This window comes from Nycticebus coucang, chromosome 18 (assembly GCF_027406575.1).
Source record: "Nycticebus coucang isolate mNycCou1 chromosome 18, mNycCou1.pri, whole genome shotgun sequence".
Lineage (NCBI taxonomy): Eukaryota > Metazoa > Chordata > Mammalia > Primates > Lorisidae > Nycticebus > Nycticebus coucang.
The window spans coordinates 80,375,784-80,401,016 of NC_069797.1; the positions used below are offsets into that span (position 1 = coordinate 80,375,784).

The 25,233-nt window shown below is 42.4% G+C and overlaps 1 protein-coding gene across 4 annotated transcripts in view; it reads right to left on the reverse strand.

The window, feature by feature from the left end:
- Positions 1 to 25,233, reverse strand: part of B3GNTL1 (UDP-GlcNAc:betaGal beta-1,3-N-acetylglucosaminyltransferase like 1) — a 114,483-nt gene that overhangs the window by 84,655 nt on the left and 4,595 nt on the right. For all 4 annotated transcript variants that reach the window (XM_053569266.1, XM_053569267.1, XM_053569264.1 and 1 more), the window contains exon 4: positions 4,449 to 4,513. In XM_053569266.1, coding sequence (XP_053425241.1) covers positions 4,449 to 4,513 — 65 coding nt within the window. The remainder of the gene's footprint in view (positions 1 to 4,448; positions 4,514 to 25,233) is intronic.

Below are 25,233 nucleotides of genomic sequence, written 5' to 3' on the forward strand. Positions count from 1 at the left end.
TAGCAGGGCTGCTGGACATCCAACTTGGGAGCCGGAAACAAAGTAGCTGAATAAATAAAGCAGTAACAGCAAAATCACACAGATCAGAGAGTAAAGTCACCAAATAGAGGAACTTAGAGGAAAAGAAACCAAAGGGCAGTGGCAGGAGGAAGAAAGCAGCCTTCCACATGGAGGGCCAGAGTCCAGCACAGGCAGCGGTCGGCCCACTGGAGCCAGCAATGCCACAAGCTGCAGGCTGCATGGGGCTGGGGAGCAGCCACACTCACATCCCTGTCCCTCATCAAAGGAATGCCAGAGAGTGAGGACAACCAGCTTTGTCTTCCCCATAGCCTTGGCTGCAGGGCTGGGTTGGTAGAGGCAGGCGGGTGCCAGGTCCTCAGCGCCCTTCCCACCTTGGCCTTCCTCATCCTGTCCCACGCACTCCTCTCCTCTCACTTCCTCTCTGGCCTGAGGTTCTGGTTCAAGACAGACAAACACGGGCTCCCAACAGGGACAGCCATGCTGTCATGTTATGTTCCCAAGGAAGGCAGGAGGGGCAGACAGGGGTTCTATACTCTGGGAACCTCCAACTCAAGGATGCAGTGCTCCACCAATGGCCAGAGCCTCCCCCAGATGATGTTTTCACAGACCCTGAATGCACACATTTTTAAGAAGCCTAGAGCCTGAATCCCTGAAATGACATAGATACTTAAATGCTATTGTCTTTAAAAGCCAGACTTCCTGTTCACTTTGTTTTATTCTACCAAAAGTTTCCAAGAACACCACAAACAACCAAGACAAGAGGAAATGCAACTTCAATCCTGGATTTGAAAAAGGCAATGTGAGCATCTCAAACTCAGCAACAATTGTCCAGTATCGAAATGGTCATTGACAGAGCCTGAGAATGACATTTAAAGAGCAATGCCTAAGGACTCACTCTTCTTTCCAACCAGAATCTTTAATCTGAATTGAAACTGAAAATGACAACATAGTTAGTGAGACTGCTCATTCCACTGGCCATTTTACTATCTGGAATCTGCTATGGTTTTATTATAAAGCTGTCCCTTTCAGAACAACATGGTAAGACAGTTGCCAGGGAGGCCTTACCACAACCTTTCTGCACACCTGAGACCACCTAAAAGACTCCAAGGCAACTCTTCCCGGCAGTGTCCACAGCAAGGTTTCACTGTGACTGCAGCATTTTGGGGGCTTAGGCAACAGGGAAGGATCCATTTAAAATATCCTAGATCCAAAATCCCTAGAGCAGTGGTTCTCAACCTTCCTAATGCTGTAGCCCTTTAATACAGTTCCTGCTGCCCTAGAGGTTAGGAATCATGTTTATTCAACTCACTTTAACAATACCTTCCACATCAGGTGTGGTGGCTCATGCCTATAATCCCAGCACTCTGGGAGGCTGGGGCAGGAGGACTGCTTGAGGCCAGGGGTTTGAGATCAAACTGGGAAACACAGAGAGACCCCTTCTCTGAAAACATTAGCCAGGTGTGGGTGGCGCCTGTGGCTCAAAGGAGTAGGGCGCCAGCCCCATATGCCGGAGGTGGTGGGTTCAAACCCACCCCCGGCCAAAAACTGCAAAAAAAAAAAAAAAATTAGCCAGGTGAGGTGATGCAGTCCCAGCTACTTGGGAAGCTGAGGCAGGAGGATTGCTTGAGCCTGGGAGTTTGAGGCTGCTCTGAGCTATAACGACACCACTGCACTCCAGCTTAGGCAACAGAGTGAGACTCCATCTCTGAAACAAAACAAAGCAAAACACAATCCCCTACAAAGCTTGTATTTAGAGTGAGTTTCAAGGTAACATTCTTACTGACTGGGCAAAACTCAAGATCCTTTAAAGACTTTGATCACTTGTTAAGCAGCAGCTTCTCTCTTCCCACCAACACCCAGCCTTGCAGCATTTGCAGACCTGCTCCTAAACCCAAGCACAGGAGCTGGGGGACAGGCCAGACCTCCATGCTCCCACTCCTCTCCTCGGGGAGCCTGAGTCAACTTTTGCTCCCCAGTTGGACCGTGCACCAGAGGGGCACTCACAATGTACTGCATCGTTCTGTTGCAACATCACCAGTATTACAGCCAAAAACTCTCTTTTACATGCAACCAAGCCCCTAAATATAAGGCAAACTCATTTCATATTTTGTTCTCTCTAGACAGAAAAATTAGCAAGCAGATTTGTAAAAATGTCTCTTTGGAACCGATAGGACGTAAGTTAGCCTGTTCTCAAATCTGTGTAGCTTACATGCCTTTCTTCATAAATTCATCTTTCCATCTATTTTTGCTGGTTTTCACAGGCCCTTTGCCACATATTTTTGCCATTTATTTTTAAACTATTATACCAAATCTAAACTTTCTGATAAACACTGAAAACCCAGGGCAATATCTATGTGTCCCATGCTGAAGCCTAAACAAAGCAGTTCTCCCCTGCCTGTGCCCCGCCAGTCCCCCTCCCAGACGGACACTTCATTTATCACCAGCAGAGAAACGTGCCCTCCTGTTACCATGGCAAGACAGTCTTGCAAATCCAAATGCAAACACGTCTGCTGCTTGAATCTTACCAAAATGTATCTTAGTATTATTTTATTATTTTAACTAAACCCTGAGAACAATTCAGATTTCTAGCGTCAGGTAAGGCTTCCTGTTCAGGCTTTTCACCTCACCTCTCTATGACGTGCCCTGGAGCCAAGTATCACCCAATCCAGTGAGTTCTTTTCTCAGCACACCATCCCTGTCACTCTGAGCTGCTCCTGCCCATCTCCCTGTCCAGCAGTGTCCAAGACTGACAACTCACGTCTCTTCTGCCCCAAGGTTAGAGAGCATTTAACTGCCAGATTCTCATCATTCCCTGTGCTATGCTCCTAGCAAAACTGTACCACTACTCTATGAAGTGGTCCCAGGGATTAAGTGATCCGGTTCTAAGCTGGCACCAGCTTCCTCTTACATCTCCCACAGCTCCCCATGTCTTTTCTTCCTGCCCTTCCATGAACTAAGTATGAAGGCCAAGAGGTAGAGAAGAAAGGTGACTCAGTGGTTCTCTTTTCTTCTAAGCCAAGATGGAAACAAAGTTGTCCACATGGAGACTTGTCTTGGGACGATCTTAAAATGCTTCTAGGACAGAGGTTGAATCTGTCAGTCACAAACTCAAACCTTGCCATTGTTTTCAACAGAGAGTAACACATATTTACTGTAAAATACTTCAGAACAAATAATCTTAAATAAAAAGAAAACTACCATAATCCCATCACTCAAAGGCAACGAAGAGCACAATTATCAGTGTAGTGGGTCTAGCTGTCCTTGGTGGAAACTGTCTTTGTGTCAGAAAATGCTGAGTGGTCATTTGAGTATGAAAACACGAACCCAGAGAAGAGAAGGCTGAAAGTCATGTGTAAGAAAACTGGGAGGAATCTGAGGCATTTTGGTCTAACAAGAAAAGAACAAGGGAAAAGACGAAAGCACCCAAAGCGGCAGTTTGGATAGCCCCCTCGGTGTGGCAGGCCGAAGGGTTCATGCCCTGGGGCAGGGTGTGAACAGCAGTTCCACAGTGTCTGTGTCCCCATAGTGGCAGGAGCCCCCCCAAACTCCCACTGGCAACCAAGGAAAAGCACCTCCTGAGCCTGAGGTACCCCCAGCACCCCCAGAAACGCACAAGAGCCCTGGGAGCCTGCCCAGAACTGGGGTAAACACAGACAGATGTCCTTACAGTTTACTTTACAGTGATGAGAAAGACAATCCATAAAGTACAGACCATGTACGTTCTTTTTTCACCCATTATAATCATTTGTCCTGTTACTAAAAACTTTTTATAAACATTCAGTGATTCCTGTATGGAGTTCTAACATAATTTTCTTCACCATTACTCTACCAGTACATAACAAGCGTCTTTGCATACAAACCTTTTTCAGAGATACCTAGCAATGAAATTTAGGAGTTCAGAGCAGGGCACTTTTAAAGTTCTTGATATATAACACAGCACTGTACCGTCAACACAACACCCATTTATACGTTCCAAAATACTGAGTGTCTACATTTATAAAAATTACTAATTTGAGTTTTAACAGAGTATCACTAACTTAATCTGTATTTGAGTATAAATAATTTCAATTTTCAGAAAAGTTCATCTGTCGCTCTCATATCCGTGCTGGATACTCTTGCCTACCTCTGCCTACTTACCCACTTTGTGTTTTCTTACCAACTTTTATCAATTATTTCAATTTAAGGTTATTAATCTTTAAGTATTATATCTGCCAATCTTGCCCTCGTTTATGTTCATTTGTTTCATTTATCATTAATTCACTAAGTGCTACAGCAATTACACAGCAATGACCTATCAACCTTAACTTAAAGTACAATCACACACAACATGTTAGAAAAATGATTTAAGAACCACACTAAAAGGTCTAATCATTTAATTATTCAGCCAACATTTACATGCATAACAAACAAAAGAAAGGGTTACTTACTGAATCCAAAAAGCAAAGGTAAGATCCTGAGCTCTGTGCTATCGCTTGATTTTTAGAGTATCCAACTGTTAAAAAAAGAACAGAAAAACTCTTATAATTCAGTTTTCAACAGCATTCTCTTTCATTAAGCTTGGTATACCAGACACTATATATATAAAAAAGCTAGGAATATTTTCACTACCACCAAAACTCCAGGTTGGCTTTCAAAGGAAGGAAAGGAAACTTGGGAGGCTGAGGCAAGAGAATTACTTAAGCCCAAGAGTTTGAGGTTGCTGTGAGCTGTGACGCCATGGCACTGTACCCAGGGCAACAGCTTGAGACTCCGTCTCAAAAAAAAAAAAAAAAAAAGAAAAGAAAAGAAAAGGAAGGAAAGGAAAGTGAGCAGCGACATTCACTCTGAGTGACTGAGCAGTGAGCACAGTGGTGAGGGGCTGTCCACCTGCCACTGCCCAGCAGCAGGACATACTCGCTGGAAAACACACATTCAGAAAACACTTTTTGAGTATAACACTAAGCTAAAACACAAAACGGAAATTAAAAGCAAGTCTATAAAGTTTCTGCTAGTGAAAGTCAGGACCCATTGGCAAAGGGTAAAGTAGGCAGCTTGCATTCGTGTAATCGGTCGGCAGAATTCACTGAGTTCGACACCTGATGGCCAGTTACCTGAACACTATTTCCCTGATGAACCGAAGTTACTGCCAACACCTACTACAGGGGAGTAGATGCACGGCATAAGCCCAGCCGTGGTCGCATCATGCTGCCCAGCCCCCGTCGCAGAAGCCCAGACTGGGAGCTGCCAAGTGCAGAGCACAACTGGAAACCCTGCTGTGAGATGCTCATCCTGAGGCTGCACAGTGATTCTCACAGCTGCAGGGCAAGGAAGCCAGACCCTGGAGAGTAGAAAGGAGTGGGAACTCTGGCATGGGGCACAAGACCTGCCACAACTCTGTGCTGTGAGAAACCAGGCAGGCACCTGCCCAGGAGGCCCCGGGGGCTTCCAGGGCCTGGTGATGGAAATTAAGTGATTAGAAATTAAGTCCACCAGGGTGCTGTTTAGTGTATTCCACCTAATCCAGGTTATAGTAAGTATTCTTCTTTGAGTGCATATTTATTATACTATGGTAAACATTTCAAAACATCCCTCCCTACAAAGGCACTACAACTGATCTGGCACAGAGTTAAACCATAACCCACGTTAAATGCCAAATGAATGGTGCCCCAGAAAGTACATGGGAGTTTAAAGGAAGATGAGATCACTGTTAGGAGACTTGCAGAGGGAACATGAGGCTGCTAGAATTTGAACTGAGAATGGAGCCATTCTGTAGTGTTGCATGGAAGGTGATGGACAGTCCGGGGTACCCAGCTGTTGGGCACAGTTGTACATCTGGGGAGGTACGCACTGCATGCCATGCAGGGCATCTGAGGGGCAGCAGCATGCAAGTGTCTACACTCAGCATTCTCAGCCTAGACGATGGTGCAGAACTGGCTAGAGGGGCTCAGCCCAAAGCAAAGATGCAGATATCACTTTCCCTAGAAAAAGGATTGCTAACACCTGAATCACATTAGTCAGATGGTTACAGATTTGGCACCACTAAGAAAAGCCACACAAAACAAAACACGTGTGCAGAGCTGAAACAATAAAGCTCTCTGGAATTCAAAGGCAAGACAAGCTGAAGGTTGCAGACCAAGGGGACACTAGCCAACTGCCCATTTCAGCCATGTCTACACCACACCCTGATTTCCCTGCTATCAGGTGGGAAGAGAAATGTTCCTGGGTGGTGCCCAGGCAAGCCCAGACCACAGGACACTGCCACAGAGAAGTGAGAGGTGGAGAGTCTTCCACCCTCATTTGTACTCTGGAAAGCTCTGACCCTCCAGAGCAGTGCTCTTGTGTGTTGAAGAGGGGTTCACACAAGGCAGCAGTTTGATTTCTGTTCCCAGATTTCAAAGAAGCACAGGTATTAACAGGAGCAAAGGAGGAAATGCACCCAGGGAGGCAGAGCACCTGGCTTCTCACCCAAGGATGGGTAGATTATTAGCCAACACCAAAACAGCTGTAGCTCAACCTCCATCCTTACTGCAAAGCAAGGCAAGCAGAGAAAAGCCTCCCGACAACCACAGCCAGAAAGCTGTTTGTGAAAAATGGAGAATGGGAAAAGACTTTCCACGGTCACATTGAGATTAGTAGTTGTTCTGTTCAGAAACCTGCTTAAAAATTAAGTCCATGAATCTGGTAACGAAGGAAGATGTATCTCACTAAGGAGGCTGGAAGTTTCTCACAATGAATCCTGTGTTTGGCAAAGACAAAGAATTTGCTTTAATATTATTGCCTCGAAGAAAGTCAAATGTTTGTGCCGGGCTCATGTTTGGGGAGGCTGGTCCTTTTGTGAGAAGAGTCGGTTGCCATGGTCACAGCAGGAAAAACTCACACCTCAGGGAGATATTAACATTCCTTACTCTTGGAGAGAAAAGGGTGGGATTGTGCTTTATTTTGATTTAGCAAGTGATCACATTAAGAAATTTTGTGCTCTATTATGATATGAAATCATAATAAATGAATTTCAATCCATTTAATTACTTAGCACTTTCGAAAATAAATACTTTGGTTTGTTGTGTTTTGATACACAGATGCATATGGCTGGATATGATTACTTTTTCTCTACGGTGCTCAAACATGCATTTGTTTGATTCTCCCCACCTTTTGTAATTTATCGTTTGGCATTTGGTAAGCATAGCCTGGTATTGCAGTGGATCTGAAAATCTTTTTTTAAAAATTGGTGCCACTGGGCGGTGCCTGTGGCTCAGTCGGTAAGGCGCCGGCCCCATATACCGAGGGTGGTGGGTTCAAACCCGCCTCGGCCAAACTGCAACCAAAAAATAGCCGGGCGTTGTGGCGGGCGCCTGTAGTCCCAGCTACTCGGGAGGCTGAGGCAAGAGAATCGCTTAAGCCCAGGAGTTAGAGGTTGCTGTGAGCTGTGTGAGGCCACGGCACTCTACCAAGGGCCATAAAGTGAGACTCTGCCTCTACAAAAAAAAAAAAAAAAAAAAATTGGTGCCACTGTTACATTCAGAACAAAACCCACCGTGTTTTCCACTGCTGTGAGATCGAGTTCTTGTTGTCTTAGGGTCACTGATTGACTGACAGATCCAGGGCTTCTGGATTCTGTCCTGGGTCTGCTGGTTTCTGTCTAAGCAAAATGCAGGTGCCTCTGCCAGATTTCCTTTCATTGGCATCTGGGATTTACTCTGCATATTTGCTCCATTCCATGGGAATTCTATCGAGACTTGGCTCAATAGTCAGGATGCATTTATTGAGTTCTTATACTGTGCCTAGACTCCAAGGGTATGGAGAGAAACAGGCCACTATTGCTAATCGTGGGCAGTGAGACTGAAGTCTGAGTTGTGTGGAGACACAGACAAAAAAAGGCAGCCAGCAACAATGACCAACACAGCTTGGGAAGTGGGAAAGATTGGCAGGGGTGGGTGGGGGACAGCCTGAGGATACTTTCCATTTGGGAAATTGACTATTTTCTGGTTTAGGATTCAGACACTGTCCTTTAAGGCAATTGAATACCTATTTCTTTCTATACATGAGATTAGAAAGGAGTTCAAAACATCATACAACTGCCTATCTGGCAGAGTTTGTATAATGGGATCATCAACGTTGTCATCAGGATCAGGTGTGATGCCATGTGTGTGTGAAGATTATATTTAGAAAAGCCTTATCTTATGACTCAGCAGCAAGAATCCAATGTACTCAATTCTAATATGAAGCCAGTAGATGGTCTAATACATACCCACATAAGAGAAAAACTCAAATCAATTCAAGGTGGGGAGCAAGGGAACGAGAGAGTGGGGGGGAGGGATGGGGATGGGGTGCTCCCACTTAAGGGTCACAATGTTAGGGTGTGTGACACACCTCTTGGGGGTGGGACACAATTATAAGAGGGACTTTACCAAACAAATGCAAACAGTATAACCTACTTATTTGTATCCTCAATTAACCTGAAACAATAAAAAAAGATGAAGTGCTAAACAGTCCAAAACCAAATATTTATCAAACAAAGCTAATGGGGGCTATTGGTTGTCCAGTGCTAGAATTATCCACCTGGTTAGTCAATTACTGCAACCAACTGGATGAAATATTGGGGAGGTTGCAGCCAAGATTGGTCAATAGAGATAGGCCAGTCCTCTTGCAAGACAGCACTCCAGTCACACGAGCATTGCCGCTCAGACTACAGAAGCTGGACTTGGACACTCTCTGTCACCCACTATATTCTCCAGACCTTGTACTGCGTAACTGCCGCTTATTCCAGACTTTGGAGCACTTCTTGCAAGGAAAAATACTCAATTCTCAATAAGCTGTGGAAAACACCTTTTGCAATTTCATTGCCATTCTCCAGGGTTCACTGCTGTCATACCCAAGCTACTGTTAAGATGGCAAAACTGTATCGATAGTTTCAGCACAGTCTTTGATTAATTGTACTGCTTCTTGTTTGAGATATGATAAACTAAACTTTTGATTCAAAATCAGACATTCATACTTAAAACCTGGCATTTTTAGAAGCTCGTATTGAGAGACCATTTGCTTTGGTGTTGCCAGGGTAACTGTACATGAAATGTGTCTCAGTGGATGTGGGCGGGGTGTTCCTGCTTTTCTCCAGAAGCACTCTGACATCAGAGGACAGGGCGCACAGTAGGATCTCAGGTGTGGAGCAGGTGCTCAAGAGTGGGGCCCCAGCCAGGCTGACAACTCAATACCTGAGGTGGGTCTACTGTGATAGTAAATGTTATGTCTAAATTGACTTAACTAAAACAATTTAACAGTGTCAGTAGCAGAGATCACAAAAAAGTGAAAGATGGCACTTTTAATGCTCTCTTCTGGAAGAACAAATAGATCTTCAAAGGATTAGCATTCAACAGGGGTCATTCCACTAGGTAGATTATCAAAGGCTAAAGGTCTACAGGCAAAGATATTCAGTGATTTAGTGGCCACATTCACCGACAGCTCTTCTTTCAAATATCAAATACAAGAGAAAGCCTTTAAATATATTTAAAGTCTCTTAGGTATTTTCAATGGTTTGTGGATTATCTGCAGGAAGCTCTGACTTAGTTGTATGGAGTTTGATATATGTGTCCACCATTAAATCCACATCATGTTTAATATCAAAATTTATGTTAAGCAAAGCCAAGTTACTCGACCTTTGGTCTGTCAAAATGTTCCTCAAGTATGCTTTAAGATGTTTTCGTCCATTTTCATAATGCTCATTCTCAACCTTCATCACAGGAAGAATACACAGGACCTTCAGCAATGCCTACACATTAGGAAAAAACTTGATGTCAGGCAGGTGAAGGGCTTCATAAACAGTGGATGGAAGCTCAATATCTTTTTCTCTGTGTTTCCATTTAATTCTCCAACAATGAAGTTCAGCTGAAAGTGTGTCAGGATTGGGTAAATCACTGCTGTACACATCAGCATGGTGTTCCTCTGAGGTATTGAATTTGAGTTGACCCATGACTAAGGGTACTAGAGACAAGCATTTAAGAGCTTTGAGGTGCTGCTCTGAGAATATGTCTTTTTTTTTTTTTTCTTAGTTTAGGCAAGTTTATTCAAAGCTTCAAGGAATCAACCATTAAAATGACTACAGGCCTGGGTAAAGAATTCTGCAATGAATAGCAGGTTCCTCAGAATCTCGAATGCCATAGTTCTGTTGTCTTTTAGCTTCCAGTATTGTTGTTGTAAAGTCTGGTATCATTCTGATTCTCGAAACTGTGTATGGAACTTCGTTCTCTCTCTAGAAACTTACTTGTTGGCTCGTCTCTTTGTCTCAGGTGTTCTGGAAGAAAATATCTTTAAGTTCCTAGATAATGTGTTCCACTGTTGGAACACTTAGGGTTTCTTTACAGTAACTCTCAGAAGTTAGTTGAGGTTCCAAGATACTTTGCTGAGCTCTGTGGAACTTCCCAGGGAGCTTCATCTGAATATGAAGTTTAGTTGCCAAATTTGTGTCTTCCTCAAACCAAATCTCATGATAAACTTCAATATTTTCCATCACTTCATTGAGTGAATGCAGCACTGCACTCAAGCTACTGGCTGCAAAGAAGACATCAGAGGTTTGCCCCTGGAGATTTTTTCCAAAGGCCCTTGTGAAAGAGAGGACATTTTTTTTTTTTTTTTGGTAGAGACAGAGTCTCACTGTACCGCCCTCGAGTAGAGTGCCGTGGCGTCACTCGGCTCACAGCAACCTCTAACTCTTGGGCTTACGCGATTCTCTTGCCTCAGCCTCCCGAGCAGCTGGGACTACAGGCACCCGCTACAACGCCCGGCTAAGAGAGGACATTTTTTTTTTTTTTTTGTAGAGACAGAGTTTCATTTTATTGCCCTCAGTAGAGTGCCATGGCGTCACACAGCTCACAGCAACCTCCAACTCCTGGGCTTAGGCGATTCTCCTGCCTCAGCCTCCCTAGTAGCTGGGACTACAGGCGCCCGCCACAACGCCCAGCTATTTTTTTTTTGTTGCAGTTTGGCTGGGGCTGGGTTTGAACCCGCCACCCTAGGTATATGGGGCCGGCGCCCTGCTCACTGAGCCACAGGCACCGCCCAAGAGAGGACATTTTTAAGAACAGCAATAGTTGGGCAGCGCCTGTGGCTCAAGGAGTAGGGCGCCGGTCCCATATGCCGGAGGTGGCAGGTTCAAACCTAGCCCCGGCCAAAAAACAAAAAAAAGAACAGCAATAGTAACAATGAAATCAAAATCTGTTACTGCACTACCAAGGACAAATGCTTGGCCAGCTATACAGTTATTCCACCTCACAGTTGTATCACTATTTATACCATCCAAACATAAAACAAGTGCTTGCAGGAGGTCCACTAAAACTTCAAAAGCATCATGCCTTCCTGTCCACTGAGAATGGCAAATTTCCTTCAGTTCTTTAGCCTTTTCTTCACTGTTCTGAAAACGAACAGAAATTACATTGTCAAGTTCTAAAAGCAGTTGTGGTAATCGATGAAAAAAAGAACAAACTTCCTCAATTGTTCCCAATGCAACAGATACTCCCATAACAGGCACCGATTTTGCCAACCATATATTTAAGGCACAGGAAGAGCAAAGTGTGTAGATAGCTTGGGGATATTTCTCTAGAAGTCTAGAAGCAACAACTTTCATTTCGGAAGAAAATCCACTGGACACAATGTAAGCCTGGCCATGACAATACTCCATATTTAACACCCACTTCTCAGTTATTGTAGTGAAATTTCATGGCCAAAATTTCTGCATTGGCTTCATAAGGCAGGAAGCCCACAAATTCCTCTCTCAGCTTATGAGATTCATCCCTGAACCTCACCAGCACCAGTAGGTGCTCTTTGCCTGCTATGTCCACTACATCATCTGTGATGAGAGAAAAGAAGCATGAGTCTCTCACTGTCCTAAGAGTTTCTTCCTGAATGCAGCTCTGTTTCTGCTGTATTTTTGAACAAAAACAATGTGTTAACTGCTGTTGTCTCAAAGTGCTATCTCAGAACCTCTTCACCAGAATTTATCTGGCACTCCAGCAGTGCTTGAAAGTTATCAGGAGTAAAGAGACCTTCTGGGAGTTCATCAGCCTCATGTCCATCTAGAGGCATGTTTTGTTTTCCCATAAGAATCAAAATTTCAAATAGAGATTTTAGATATTCTTTGTTTTCCTTCTCTTCAAGGGTTAGAGGTAAAATGTCCTCATCCTGTTCTTCACCCCACTCTTCTGCACTGGGGTTCTGAGCATTGTTGTTACTGGTTTCTTTATGTTTTTGTTCCTGTTCAGAAGTTTCATCAATTTTTTTCTGTTTCAGAGTCCTGATTTCATCTTCACTCTTTTATTCATTTTCTGTGTCTACTGTGTGGATTGTTCAAATTGCTGGTAAGATCAAATATTGTTGGCATTGCATTATCTCGAAGAACTGTCCTATAAGGGCTAGTTCTATAGATCATAGAGGTCTCAAAGTGTTTGGCACATAATCGATAGTTTATTTAGTTGATCAGGTGTTTTTATCTTCTAAGTCGGCTCTCCTACAATTCTCCACCCACTTCTGGTATCTGGCCAGATCCCAAAGGAACCTGAAGAAGGCCAGGTCGGACTGAATGCTCTTCCACGTGCAGTTGGGGGCAGCACAGAAGTTCGGCGGCATCTTCACCCACTTGATGCCGCCCGCCTGCCGGCCCAGCCCTCCCCTCCCTGCCTCCTCAGGGTTGTCCCCCCACCTGTCGGGGCCAGGGAGGGGAGCCAGGCTGGCCAGTTGGCTCTGGCAGGACGGTGCACAAAGGAGGGTGGGCAAGAAGCCTCTTCTTTTTTGTTTTTTTGAGACAGAGTTTCACTATGTAGCCCTGGTAGAGTACCATGGCGTCACAGCTCACAGCAACCTCAAACTCTTGGGCTTAAGCAATTCTCTTGCCTCAGCCTCCCAAGCAGCTGGGACTATAGGCACCCACCACAACACCCAGCTATTTTTTTGTTGCAGTTGTCATTGTTGTTTAGCAGGCCTAGGCCAGGCTGGAACCCCCCTGCCTGGATGTTTGTGGCTGGACCCCTAACCGCTGAGCTATGGGCACTGAGCCCACGTGGCTCATTTTCAAGATTAAAATCACCAGAATAGAAATTCTCAAACTACCAACATGCTGCATGTTCATTAGCCACATCCTTCCCAAATGCTTCATTGATATTTCAAACTGTTTGTGCTGCTTGGTTTCACAATGGAACTCACATTAAAAAAAAAAAAAAAAAAAAGCACAAATTTTTGATTTATCCATGGTTTCACAAGAATACCGCTAGAAAAAATATGGAAGATAATTACAAGCCAAAACATTTATTCGAAAGAATGAGGACATACCTTCACAATTAAAAAAAAAAAAAACAAGAATCATCGAAATGTTAGAGATATCAAATGTCAAACAGTACTTAAGGAAATTGGCCATTTCACACTTAATAATCTAATAATAGATACTCCTTCTTTTAAAGGATCAACTTTTTAAAATTACCTTGATTTAAACATTTTTCTTAAATGTTTTATTTACCTTTCCGTTTTCTTATACAGGTACCCTGGGTACTACTTGTTAGGAATGTGATGTGGACAGGGTGGGGAGCATATTTTAAAACAAGATTCTGTTTCATTCTCTGAAGCCCAACTGTGCTGTAACTCACTTTCACCAAGGTCTACCCTCTATTTGGCCCCCCGCATAAAAACAAAAACAAAATGAATTTCATGTTGGCAGGAAGCTGCATTGGGCAAAGATAATCCCACCCTCAGTACCCTCAGTTTGGCAGGACATGCCTTTTAACCTACTTTCATGAAGCAGCAAAACTGTTTTGAGGACAGCCAAAATAGTTCAGAAAGGTCTGTTGTCACCTGAGGTGGCCACCAGGAGCTCTAAAAAGACATTCTGGCCTCAGCCCCCAGCTTTGCTCCACATAGGTATGTTAAATTTGAATAAATCAATTAATATCTTCATGGCACTAGGACAGTCCCTGCCTCCAAGTAATGCATGAGCTCACAAGAGGCGATGAATAGGCCAAGGATCAGTGAGTGAGAGCCATGGCCAAGGTGTGGCTGCCACCAATCACCTTGACAGCCCAGAAAACTGAAAGAAACAACAAACAGAGACCGAGTGTCTAGGGACAGCAGGATTTGTCTCTCCCAGTCATCACTCTCTGAGAGCCACCCTGAATGCACCAAGCCTACCCTGCAACCCACACAGACCTCTCCATCCATCCAATCTACCCTAGAAATAGCGGAGCAGTTGCTGAGAGCCTGCGTTTGTGTGTGTTACAGGTTGGATTTGAGCAGGACACAGATGCAGACCCAATCAAAGCCTCACACGGGGGTCCTCCAGGGGGACCCCAAACCTCCAGCCTGCCTGCTCTGAAAATACACTGGGGTGATGAAATTCCTCCAGGACCAAGTCTATTAGAAAATGGAGTAAAGTCTATTAGTAAATCTTACAGAGAATATTTTAAGGCACTGGTTCTTGACCCAGGATATGCCTCGGAATCTCTTGGGATGCTTTAAAATCCTAATACCCAGACTGCACCCAGGACCAATTCCATGAGAATATCTTCAGGCAAAACTCAGGTTCAGGTTTTTTAAAGCTGCCTGGGTGATTCTAACATGCAAACAAAGTAGAGGACCATTATTTCAAAAAAAGACATGGCTCCTAAAGTCTATAGGAAGCTATCCATTACCTGAAAGTTCATCACCTGGCCCGCCTCTACCTCTTCAACCCCATGCAGTAAATGGCCAACAAGCATATGAAAAGATACTCAACAACATTAGTCAACAGGGGAAAATGCAAATCCAGAATGGGAGACCATTTCATATCCACTAGCATGGCTATAAAAACAAAACAGAAAACAAATGTTGATGAGGACAGGGAGAAACTGGAACCCTCCTATATAGCTGGTGAGAATGTGAAATGGTATGGCTACGGCGGAAAGCGGCTTGGTAGTTCTTTAGTATGTTAAACAGAATTACAACATGACCCAGAAATTCTACTCCAAGATACATATCCAAAGGATTTGAAATCCAAGGTACAAAAAAAAAACTTGTACACAAATGTTCATACTGATACAGGACAGGTGGCGCCTGCAGCCTCCACCCTGGCACAGGAACCAGAGGGCTACAGAGTAGGCAGGGGGGCCCATAGGAGGCTCCAGTAGCCTGAGGGGCCAGACAACTGCTGGGGAGACACCAGCACCTTAAGTTTCCCTCTCCTTGCACTTGACCCGCAGTCCATTTCCTAGGCCTGGTCAATTTCATGTAAGTTTCCTAGGCCTGGGAATGAAAGGGATTGTTGCCATTCCTTTGCTACTGAGATAAATGTAACTGAGTTCTGGTTGACTGTAACCACAGAGGATATCAGGCCACCATGCCCTGCACAAAGAGCCTGGAGAGAAACAGAGAGGGAGCGAGACAGCTTCCTCTCCCTTCCCACCTGGGTTCTCTCTGCCAGGAGCTTAGGTGTTTTTGTATTTTTTTTTTTTTTCTGTAATTAAATCCTGTCTTACCACTGATCTGTGGTCCATGGATTCATTCTTCGAATCACCAAGACCAAGAACCTACTGAAGACGAAATCCAGTATCAATATGAGCAGCATTCACAAGAGGCAAAAACCAGAAAAACCCAAATATCCATGAACTGGTGAACAAATAAATAAAATATGGCATATTCATATTAAGACAAATGAATATTATTCTCCCATAAAGAAGAATGAAGTACTGATATATGCTATAACATAGATGAACCTTAAAACATCATGCTAAATGAAAGTCAGTTACAAAACAACACATATTAAATGACACCGTTTATATGAAATGTCCAGAATAAGCAAATCTACAGAGACAGAAAGTAGATTAGTGGTTGTACAGGGGTGGAGTAATCTGTGTGTCATAACAGAACAGCATAGATGGAGTGGTTTATAAACAACGTAAATTTATTTCTCACAGTTCTGGGGGCTAGGAAGCCCAAGATTAAGGTACTGGAAGATTCAGTGTCTGGTGAGGGCCTACTTCCTGGTTCACAGGGGTGAGAGAGCCTCTTTTATAAGGTACTAATGTCATTCCTGAAGGTCCATCCTCATGACCTAATCACTTCCCAAAGTCCCCACCTCCTAATACTATCATACTGAGAATTAGATTTCACCATGTGAATTTGGAATGGACACAAACATTTAGACCAATGGTTCTCAAGCTTCCTAATGCCACGACCCTTTAATATGGTTCCTCATGTTGTGGTGATCACCAACCATAAAATTATTTTCATTGCTACCTCATAACCGTAATTTTGCTACTGTTATGAATTGTAATGTAAATATCTGATATGCAGGATATATTTAGGTGACCCCTGTGAAAGGGTCATTTGACCCCCAAAGGGGTAACAACCCACAGGTTGAGAACCACTGATTTAGACTATAGCTTCAATAATTACCAAAGAACAAGAAATTTAGGTCTAGCAGGTTCTTAATAAGTAGTAAACCCACTATCATTAGGATACTTTTTTCTAGTATTTGAACAACATAAAACTATTTAACCCTTTGCCTATGGTGAGTGAAACCTGCCAATCAAGGTGCATAGGGATCCTGTAGTGATCAGAACAATCCTTAGGATACACAAAAGTGCTGTCTGTTCATGACCATGAAAATGCAACATCTGTAACAGTAAGAAATACATAGGCTCCTCATCCCCCCAACTTGAATGAGTTTTTCTCCTATGTGGGCATGAATTAGATTGTCTATTGGCTTAACATTAATTAGTATTGAGTACAATGGGTATTTGCTTTTCCATTCTTGTGATACTTTACTGAGATTATGTTTCACCTCCATCCAGGTTAATACAAAAGATGTGAAGTCACTATCTTTCTTATGGCTGAATAGTACTCCATGGTATACCTATACCAGGGTTTGTTAATCCATTCTTGAGTTGATGGACATTTAGGTTATTTCCAGATCTTGGTGGTTGTAAATTGAGCTGCGATAAATAATCAACTGTAAATGTCCTAATGATAAAATGATTTTTTTCTTAATCCCACCTAATAGTGGGATTGCAGGGTGAAATGAGAGGTGTAATTCAAGTTCTTTGAGGATTTTCCATACTAATTTCCAAAGAGGTTGTATGAGTTTGCAGTCCCACCAGCAATGTAAAAGTGTTACACTTTCTCTCCACATCCCCACTAGCATCTGCAACTCTTGGACTTTGTGATGTGGGCTAATCTTACTGGGATTAGGTGATATCTCAGGGTGGTTTTGATTTGCATTTCTCTAATGATTAGGGGCAATGAGCATTTTTCATGTTGTTAGCCGTTTGTCTGTTTTCCTTAGGAAGGTTCTATTCATGTCTCTTGCCCAATAATATATGGAGTTGTTAGCTTTTTTGTTAATTTGAGTTCTCTATAGATCCTAGTTATCAACCCTTTGTCAGATTCGTAATAATATGCAAATATCTTTTCACATTCTGAATGTTATTTGTTTTGATTATTGTGTCCTTAACTGTGCAAAAGCTTTTCAGTTTAATTAAGTCCCATTTGTTTATTTTTGTTGTGGTTGCAATTGCCACAGAAGTCTTCTTCATAAAATTTTTCCTCAGGCAGACATCTTTAAAAGTTTTTTCCACATTTTCTTCTAGAATTTTTATTGTTTCTTGTCTTAGGGCGGCACCTGTGGCTCAAGGAGTAGGGCGCCGGCCCCATATACCAGGGGTGGTGGGTTCAAACCCAGCCCCAGTCAAAACTGTAAAAAAAAAATCCATATTGTTTCATGTCTTAGATTTAAATCTTTTATCCATCTTGAATCAATTTTTAGAAGTGGTGAAAGGTGTGGGGCCAGTTCCAGTCTTTTACAAGTGGTTATCCAGTTCTTCCAGCACCATTTATTGGATAGGGATTTTTTTCCCCCCAGTATATGCTTTTGTTTGGTTTGTTAAGATCAGATGGCTATAAGAGATTGGTTTCAACTCTTGGTTTTCTATTTGGTCCCAAATGTTTACGTCTCTATTTTTGTGCCAGTACCATGCTGTTTTGATCACTGTGGACTTGTAATATAGCCTAAAGTCTGGTAGGGTGATGCCTCCGGCTTTGTTCTTATTACTAAGAATTGCCAATGCTATATGTTTTTTTTCCTGGTTTCATACAAAACGAATGACTATTTTTTCCACACCTTCAAAGTGTGATGTTGGTATTTTAATGGGAATGGCATTTACTCTGTAGACTGCTTTGGAAAGTATGAACATTTAAACAATGTTGATTCTTTCCAGCCAGGAGTATAGTATGCTCTTCCATTTGTTAATGTCTTCTGAAAAGGAGAACTACAGACCAATTTCACTAATAAATATAGATGCAAAAATCCTCAACAAAATTTTAGCCAATAGATCACAGGTACACACACAAAAAAATTGGGGCCGGGCACAGTGACTCACACCTGTAATCCCAGAACTTGGGAGGCCAAGACAAGTGAATGGCTTGAGTTCATTAGTTTGAGACCAGCCTGAGCAAGAATGAGACCCCGTCTCTAAAAATAGGTGGTATGGTGGGTGCCTATAATCCCAGCTACTTGAGAGGCTGAGGCAAGAGGACTGCTTGAACCAAAAAGTTTGAGGTTGCTACGGCCCTCTACTGAGGGTGACCAAGTGAAACTCTATCTCAATAAATAATAAAAAAATAAAATAAAATAAAAATAGATGGGCACTGTGGCAGGAACCTATAGTCCCAGCTACTTGGAAGGCTGAGGCAAGAGAATTGCTTTAGCCCAGGAGTTTGAGGTTGCTGTGAGCTATGACCCCAGGGTAATTTACCAAGGGTCACATAATGAGACTCTGTCTCAAAAAAAAAAAAAAAAAAATTACACATCATGATCAAGTAGGCTTCATCCCAGAGATGCCAGGCTAGTTTAACATATACAAATCCATAAATATAATTCACCTTATCAACAGAAGCAAAAACAAAGACCATGTGATCCTCTCAATAGATGCAGAAAAGGATTTGATAAAATTCAGCATTCTTTCTTTTTCCATTCTTTTATTTTTTTTATTATTATTAAATCATAGCTGTGTACATTAGTGCAATCAAGGGGTACAATGTGCTGGTTTCATATACAATCTGAAATATTCTCATCAAACTATTCAACATAGCCTTCATGGCATATTCTTATTGTATGTAGACAATTCTAAGACGTATTGTAGGTGTGGCCCCACCCATTACCCTCACCCACCCTAACCTCCCCCCTCCCTTCTGCTTCACTGGCCCTTTCCTTATAGTCTTGTGCTATAGTTGGGTTATAGCCTTCATGTGAAAGCTATAATTTAGCTTCCTAGTAGGGGTAAGTACATTGGATACTTTTTTCTTCCATTCCTCAGATACTTTGCTAAGAAGAATATGTTCCAGCTCCATCCATGTAAACATGAAAGAGGTAAAGTCTCCATCTTTCTTTAAGGCTGCATAATATTCCATGGTATACATGTACCACAATTTGCTAGTCCATTCATGGGTTGATGGGCACTCGGGCTTCTTCCGTGACTTAGCAATTATGAATTGGGCTGCAATAAACATTCTGGTACAGATGTCTTTGTTATATTGTGATTTTTGCTCTTCTGGGTGTAAACCTAGTAAAGGAATTATAGGATCAAATGGCAGGTCTATTTTTAAGTCTCTAAGTAGTCTCCAAACATCCTTCCAGAAGGAATGTATTAGTGTGCATTCCCACCAGCAATGTAGAAGTGTGCCCTTTTCTCCACATCCACGCCAACATCTCTGGTTTGGGGATTTTGTTATGTGGGCTACTCTTACTGGGGTTAGGTGATATCTCAAAGTAGTTTTGATTTGCATTACTCTGGTGATTAAGGATGATGAGCTTTTTCTCATATGTTTGTAGATCGTGCGTCTGTCTTCTTTAGAGAAGTTTCTCTTCAAGTCTCTTGCCCACCCTGCTATGGGATCCTGTGTCCTTTTCTTCCTAATATGTTTGAGTTCTCTGTGGATTCTGGTTATTAGACCTTTATCAGAGGTATAACCTGCAAATATACCATTCTGAGGGCTGTCTGCTTGGGGCTGAGGGCTGTCTGCTTGCTTTACTTACTATGTTCTTGGCTGTGCAGAAGCTTTTTAGTTTGATCAGGTCCCAGTAGTGTATTTTTGATACTGCTTCAATTGCCTGGGGAGTCCTCCTCATAAAATATTCACCCAGGCCTACTCCTTCAAGAGTTTTAACTGCACTTTCTTCAAGTATTTTTATAGTTTCATGTCTTAAGTTTAAATCTTTTATCCAGTGAGAGTCTATCTTAGTTAATGGTGAAAGGTGTGAGTCCAGTTTCAATCTTCTACAGGTTGCCAGCCAGTTCACCCAGCACCATTTGTTAAATAGGGAATCTTTTCCCCACTGAATGTTTTTTTTTTTGTAGAGACAGAGTCTCACTTTATGGCCCTCGGTAGAGTGCCGTGGCCTCACACAGCTCACAGCAACCTCCAACTCCTGGGCTTAAGCGATTCTCTTGCCTCAGCCTCCCGAGTAGCCCCACTGAATGTTTTTAACTGGCTTGTCAAAGATCAAATAACAGTAAGTACCTGGATTCATCTCTTGGTTCTCTGTTCTGTTCGAGACATCTACTTCTCTGTTTTTGTGCCAATACCATGCTGTTTTGATCACTATGGATTTATACTACAGTCTCAGGTCTGGTAGCGTGATTCCCCCTGCTGTGTTTTTATTGCTGAGTAATGTTTTGGCTATTCGAGGTGTTTTCTGATTCCATATTCAACGAAGTATTATTATTTCAAGATCTTTAAAATATGACAATGGAGCTTTAATAGGAATTGCATTAAAATTATATATTGCTTTGGGTAGTATAGACATTTTAACAATGTTGATTCTTCCCAGCCATGAGCATGGTATGTTTTTCCATCTGTTAACATCTTCAGCTATTTCTTTTCTTAAAGTTTCACAGTTCTCTTGGTAGAGATCTTTCACATCCTTTGTTAGGTATACTCCCAAATATTTCATCTTCTTTGGCACTACCATGAAAGGAATAGAGTCCTTGACTGTTTTTTCGGCTTGGTTATTGTTGGTATATATAAAGGCTACAGATCTGTGGGTGTTGATTTTGTAGCCTGAGACATTGCTGTATTCCTTGATCACTTCTAAAAGTTTTGTAGTAGAGTCCCTAGTGTTTTCCAGATATACGATCATATCATCTGCGAAGAGTGAAAGTTTGATCTCTTCTGACCCTATGTGGATACCCTTATCGCCTTTTCTTCCCTAATTGCAATGGCTAAAACTTCCATTACAATGTTAAAGAGCAATGGAGACAATGGGCAACCTTGCCTGGTTCCTGATCTAAGTGGAAATGATTTCAATTTAACTCCATTCAATACGATATTGACTGTGGGTTTGCTGTAGATGGCCTCTATTGGTTTAAGAAATGTCCCTTTTATACCAATTTTCTTAAGCGTTCTGATCATGAAGAGATGCTGGATATTATCAAAAGCTTTTTCTGCATCAATTGAAAGAATCATATGGTCCTTATTTTTTAGTATGTTTATGCGCTGAATTACATTTATAGATTTATGTATATTGAACCAGCCTTGAGACCCTGGGATAAATCCCACTTGGTCGTGATGTATAATTTTTTTGATGTGTTGTTGGATTCTGTTTGTTAGGATCTTATTGAGTATTTTTGCATCAATATTCATTAGTGATATTGGTCTATAATTTTCTTTTCTTGTTGGGTCTTTCCCTGGTTTGGGGATCAAGGTGATGTTTGCTTCATAGAATGTGTTGGGTAATATTCCTTCTTTTTCTATATTTTGGAAGAGGTTTAGTGATATAGGTACTAGTTCTTCTTTAAAGGTTTGGTAGAATTCTGACATAAAGCCATCTGGTCCTGGGCTTTTCTTTTTAGGGAGATTTTGTATAGTTGATGCTATTTCAGAACTTGATATAGGCCTGTTCAACATTTCCACTTCATTCTGGCTAAGTCTTTGTAGGTGGCGTACTTCCAGGTATTGGTCGATTTCTTTCAGATTTTCATATTTCTGTGAGTAGAGTTTCTTGTGGTATTCGTTGAGGATTTTTTGAATTTCTGAGGGGTCTGTTGTTATTTCATCGTTACCATTTCTGATTCATGAAATTAGAGATTTTACTCTTTTTTTCCTGGTTAGGTTGGCCAAAGGTTTATCTATTTTATTGATCTTCTCAAAAAAAAAGTTTTGGATGTATTGATCTGTTGTATAATTCTTTTGTTTTCAATTTCATTTAATTCTGCTCTGATTTTGGTTATTTCTTTTCTTCTGCTGGGTTTGGGGTTGGAGTGTTCTTCCTTCTCCAGTTGCTTGAGATGTCCCATTAAGTTATTAACTTCTTCTCTTTCCGTTTTCTTAAAGAAGGCTTGCAGTGCTATAAATTTCCCTCTTAGGACTGTCTTTGCAGTATCCCAGAGGTTCTGGTAATTCGTGTCTTGATTGTTGTTTTGTTCCAAAAGTTTGGTGATTTCCTTCTTAATCTCATCTATAACCCATCTATCCTTCAGCATAAGGTTGTTTAGCTTCCATGTGTTTGTATGGGTATGCAGGTTCCTATTGTTATTGAGTTCAACTTTTATTCCATGATGGTCTGAGAAGATGCAAGGAATAATTTCTATATTTTTAAATTTGCTGAGGTTAGATTTGTGGCCTAGGATGTGATCGGTTTTGGGGTATGTTCTGTGGGCTGATGAGAAGAATGTGCATTCAGTTTTGTTGGGATGAAATGTTCTGTAGATGTCTGTTAAGTCCAGATGTTGAATAGTTAAATTTAAATCTAAAATTTCTTTGCTTAGCTTCTTTTTGGAGGATCTATCCAGCACTGCTAAAGGGGTGTTAAAATCTCCAACTACTATGGAACTGGAAGAAATCAAGTTGCTCATGTCTGTTAGAGTTTCTCTTATAAATGGAGGTGCGTTCTGGTTGGGTGCATATTAATAATTGAGATCTCATCATATTGAGTATTGCCTTTAACAAGTATGAAGTGTCCATCCTTATCCTTCCTTATTTTGGTTGGTTTAAAGCCTATTGTGTCTGTGAATAGGATTGCAACGCCTGCTTTTTTCTGCTTTCCATTTGCATGGAGTATAGATGACCATCCCTTCGCTTTGAGTCTATATTTGTCTTTTAATGTAAGATGCGATTCTTGTATGCAGCAGATATCTGGCTTGAGTTTTTGTATCCAGTCAGCCAACCTGTGCCTCTTTAGAGGACAATTTAAACCATTCATATTAATTGAGAATATTGATAAGCCTTTTGAGAGTCCGGTGGACATTTTTAATCCTTTTGTGACTATGGAAGTTGGAATTTAATCAAAATTTTCTGGGTGGGTTTACTTTTGTGGTGGAGGATTACGCTGGTCTTTATGGAGTATATGTCCGAGAATATCCTGGAGAGTTGGTTTAGTTATGGCAAATTTCGTCAACATGCGAATGTCATTGAAGTATTTAATTTCTCCACCATAAATGAAACTCAGTTTAGCTGGGTACAGGATCCTGGGTTGAAAGTTATTTTGTTTTAGGAGATTAAAAGTCGATGACCATCCTCTTCTAGCTTGAAAGGTTTCAGCAGAGAGATCTACAGTTATTCTAATATTCTTGCCCTTGTAGGTGATGGTTTTCTTTCATCTGCCTGCTTTCAGAATTTTCTCCTTCATATTAACTTTAGTGAAATTGATTATGATGTGTCTGGGGGATGTCTTATTTGGGTTGTGTCGTGCTAGAGTTCTGAAACTGTCTGCTATCTGACTTTCAGAATCTCTTGGTATGTCTGGAAAGTTCTCCTTCATAATCTCATGGAGAAGAGACTCTGTGCCTTCTGAAGCCACTTCATCACTTTCAGGGATCCCTATAAGACAAATATTGGTTTTCTTTGAATAATCCCAGAGCTCTCTGACAGAGTGATCTGTTTTTGCCCTCCATTTCTCTTCCTCTCTGAGAGTTTGGGAGTGTTTAAAAGCTTTGTCTTCAATGTCAGAAATCCATTCTTCTGCTTGCTCCATTCTGTTACTGAGGGATTCTACTGTGTTTCTGAGATTTTTGAGGGCTGCAACTTCTTGTCTCAATGTGTCAAAAATCTTTGGTCATTTCGTCTTTGAATTCGTTGAATTCTTGAGATACCTTTTGGGTTACTGCTTGGAATTCTAATTTGATCTTATTTGCTATCCAGATTCTGAATTCGATTTCTAACATCTCAGCTATTTGTTTGTGTATGGGATCTTGTTCTGTGTCTACCCCATTGATCCTTGGGGAAGTTGATCTACTTTTTTTTTTTTTTTTTTTTTTTGTAGAGACAGAGTCTCACTTTATGGCCCTCAGTAGAGTGCCATGGCCTCACACAGCTCACAGCAACCTCCAACTCCTGGGCTTAAGCGATTCTCTTGCCTCAGCCTCGCGAGTAGCTGGGACTACAGACGCCCGCCACAACGCCCGGCTATTTTTTGGTTGCAGTTTGGCCGGGGCTGGGTTTGAACCCGCCACCGTCAGTATATGGGGCCGGCGCCTTACCGACTGAGCCATGATCTACTTTGACTATTCATATTGCCAGAGTTTTTCTGTTGATTTTGCCTCATGATTGTTTTTCACCGTTGCCTCTGGCTGTCCTCACAGTTGAGGAGGTGTTTCTCCAAGATTAGACCCCAGCGGGATCACTCTATTGTTGCTGGATCTTTCTAGGGAGTGACCCTGTGTAGTTTCTCTGGGGCTTCCCCAGCCAGGGAGTTCTCATTGTGGAAGCAGCTCCGGAGTGTTACACACCCAGATTCAGCAATAGGGCTGGAGGTGGTGCGCACGGTTCTGGGAGTGCCTGGCACCCAATGACTTTGGCACAGAGAGCCCAAGGCTCCAGCAGTCTCTGGCCTGGAGAAGGGCTCTGTGCAGGGGCAGGGAGGGCTCGCAGCTACCAGAGTCCCTGGCCAGATAACCGGGCTGGTGTGGAGGCAGGGAGGACGCAGGGTTGCGTGGCTCCTGCAGTTCCTGGTCAGGGCATGCGGAGGCCCAGTAGGTGCAGGTCGCAGATCAGGGGTCACAACGCAGCTCTTATGGGGGTCCAGGCGGCGCCAAGCCCAGGAGTTTGAGGTTGCTATGAGCTGTCACTCCATGGAACTCTACCCAAGGCAACAGCCCGAGGCTCCAGTGTGCCAAAACCAGTCTCACTCTGCCCCTGAGGGTTAAGGCTGTAAGGCAGCTCAGTCCCCGCCTTTAGGCTGCTCAGTCACTAGGTTACTAGTTCCCGCCTGATCCTTGCTCTGCGACCCTGAGG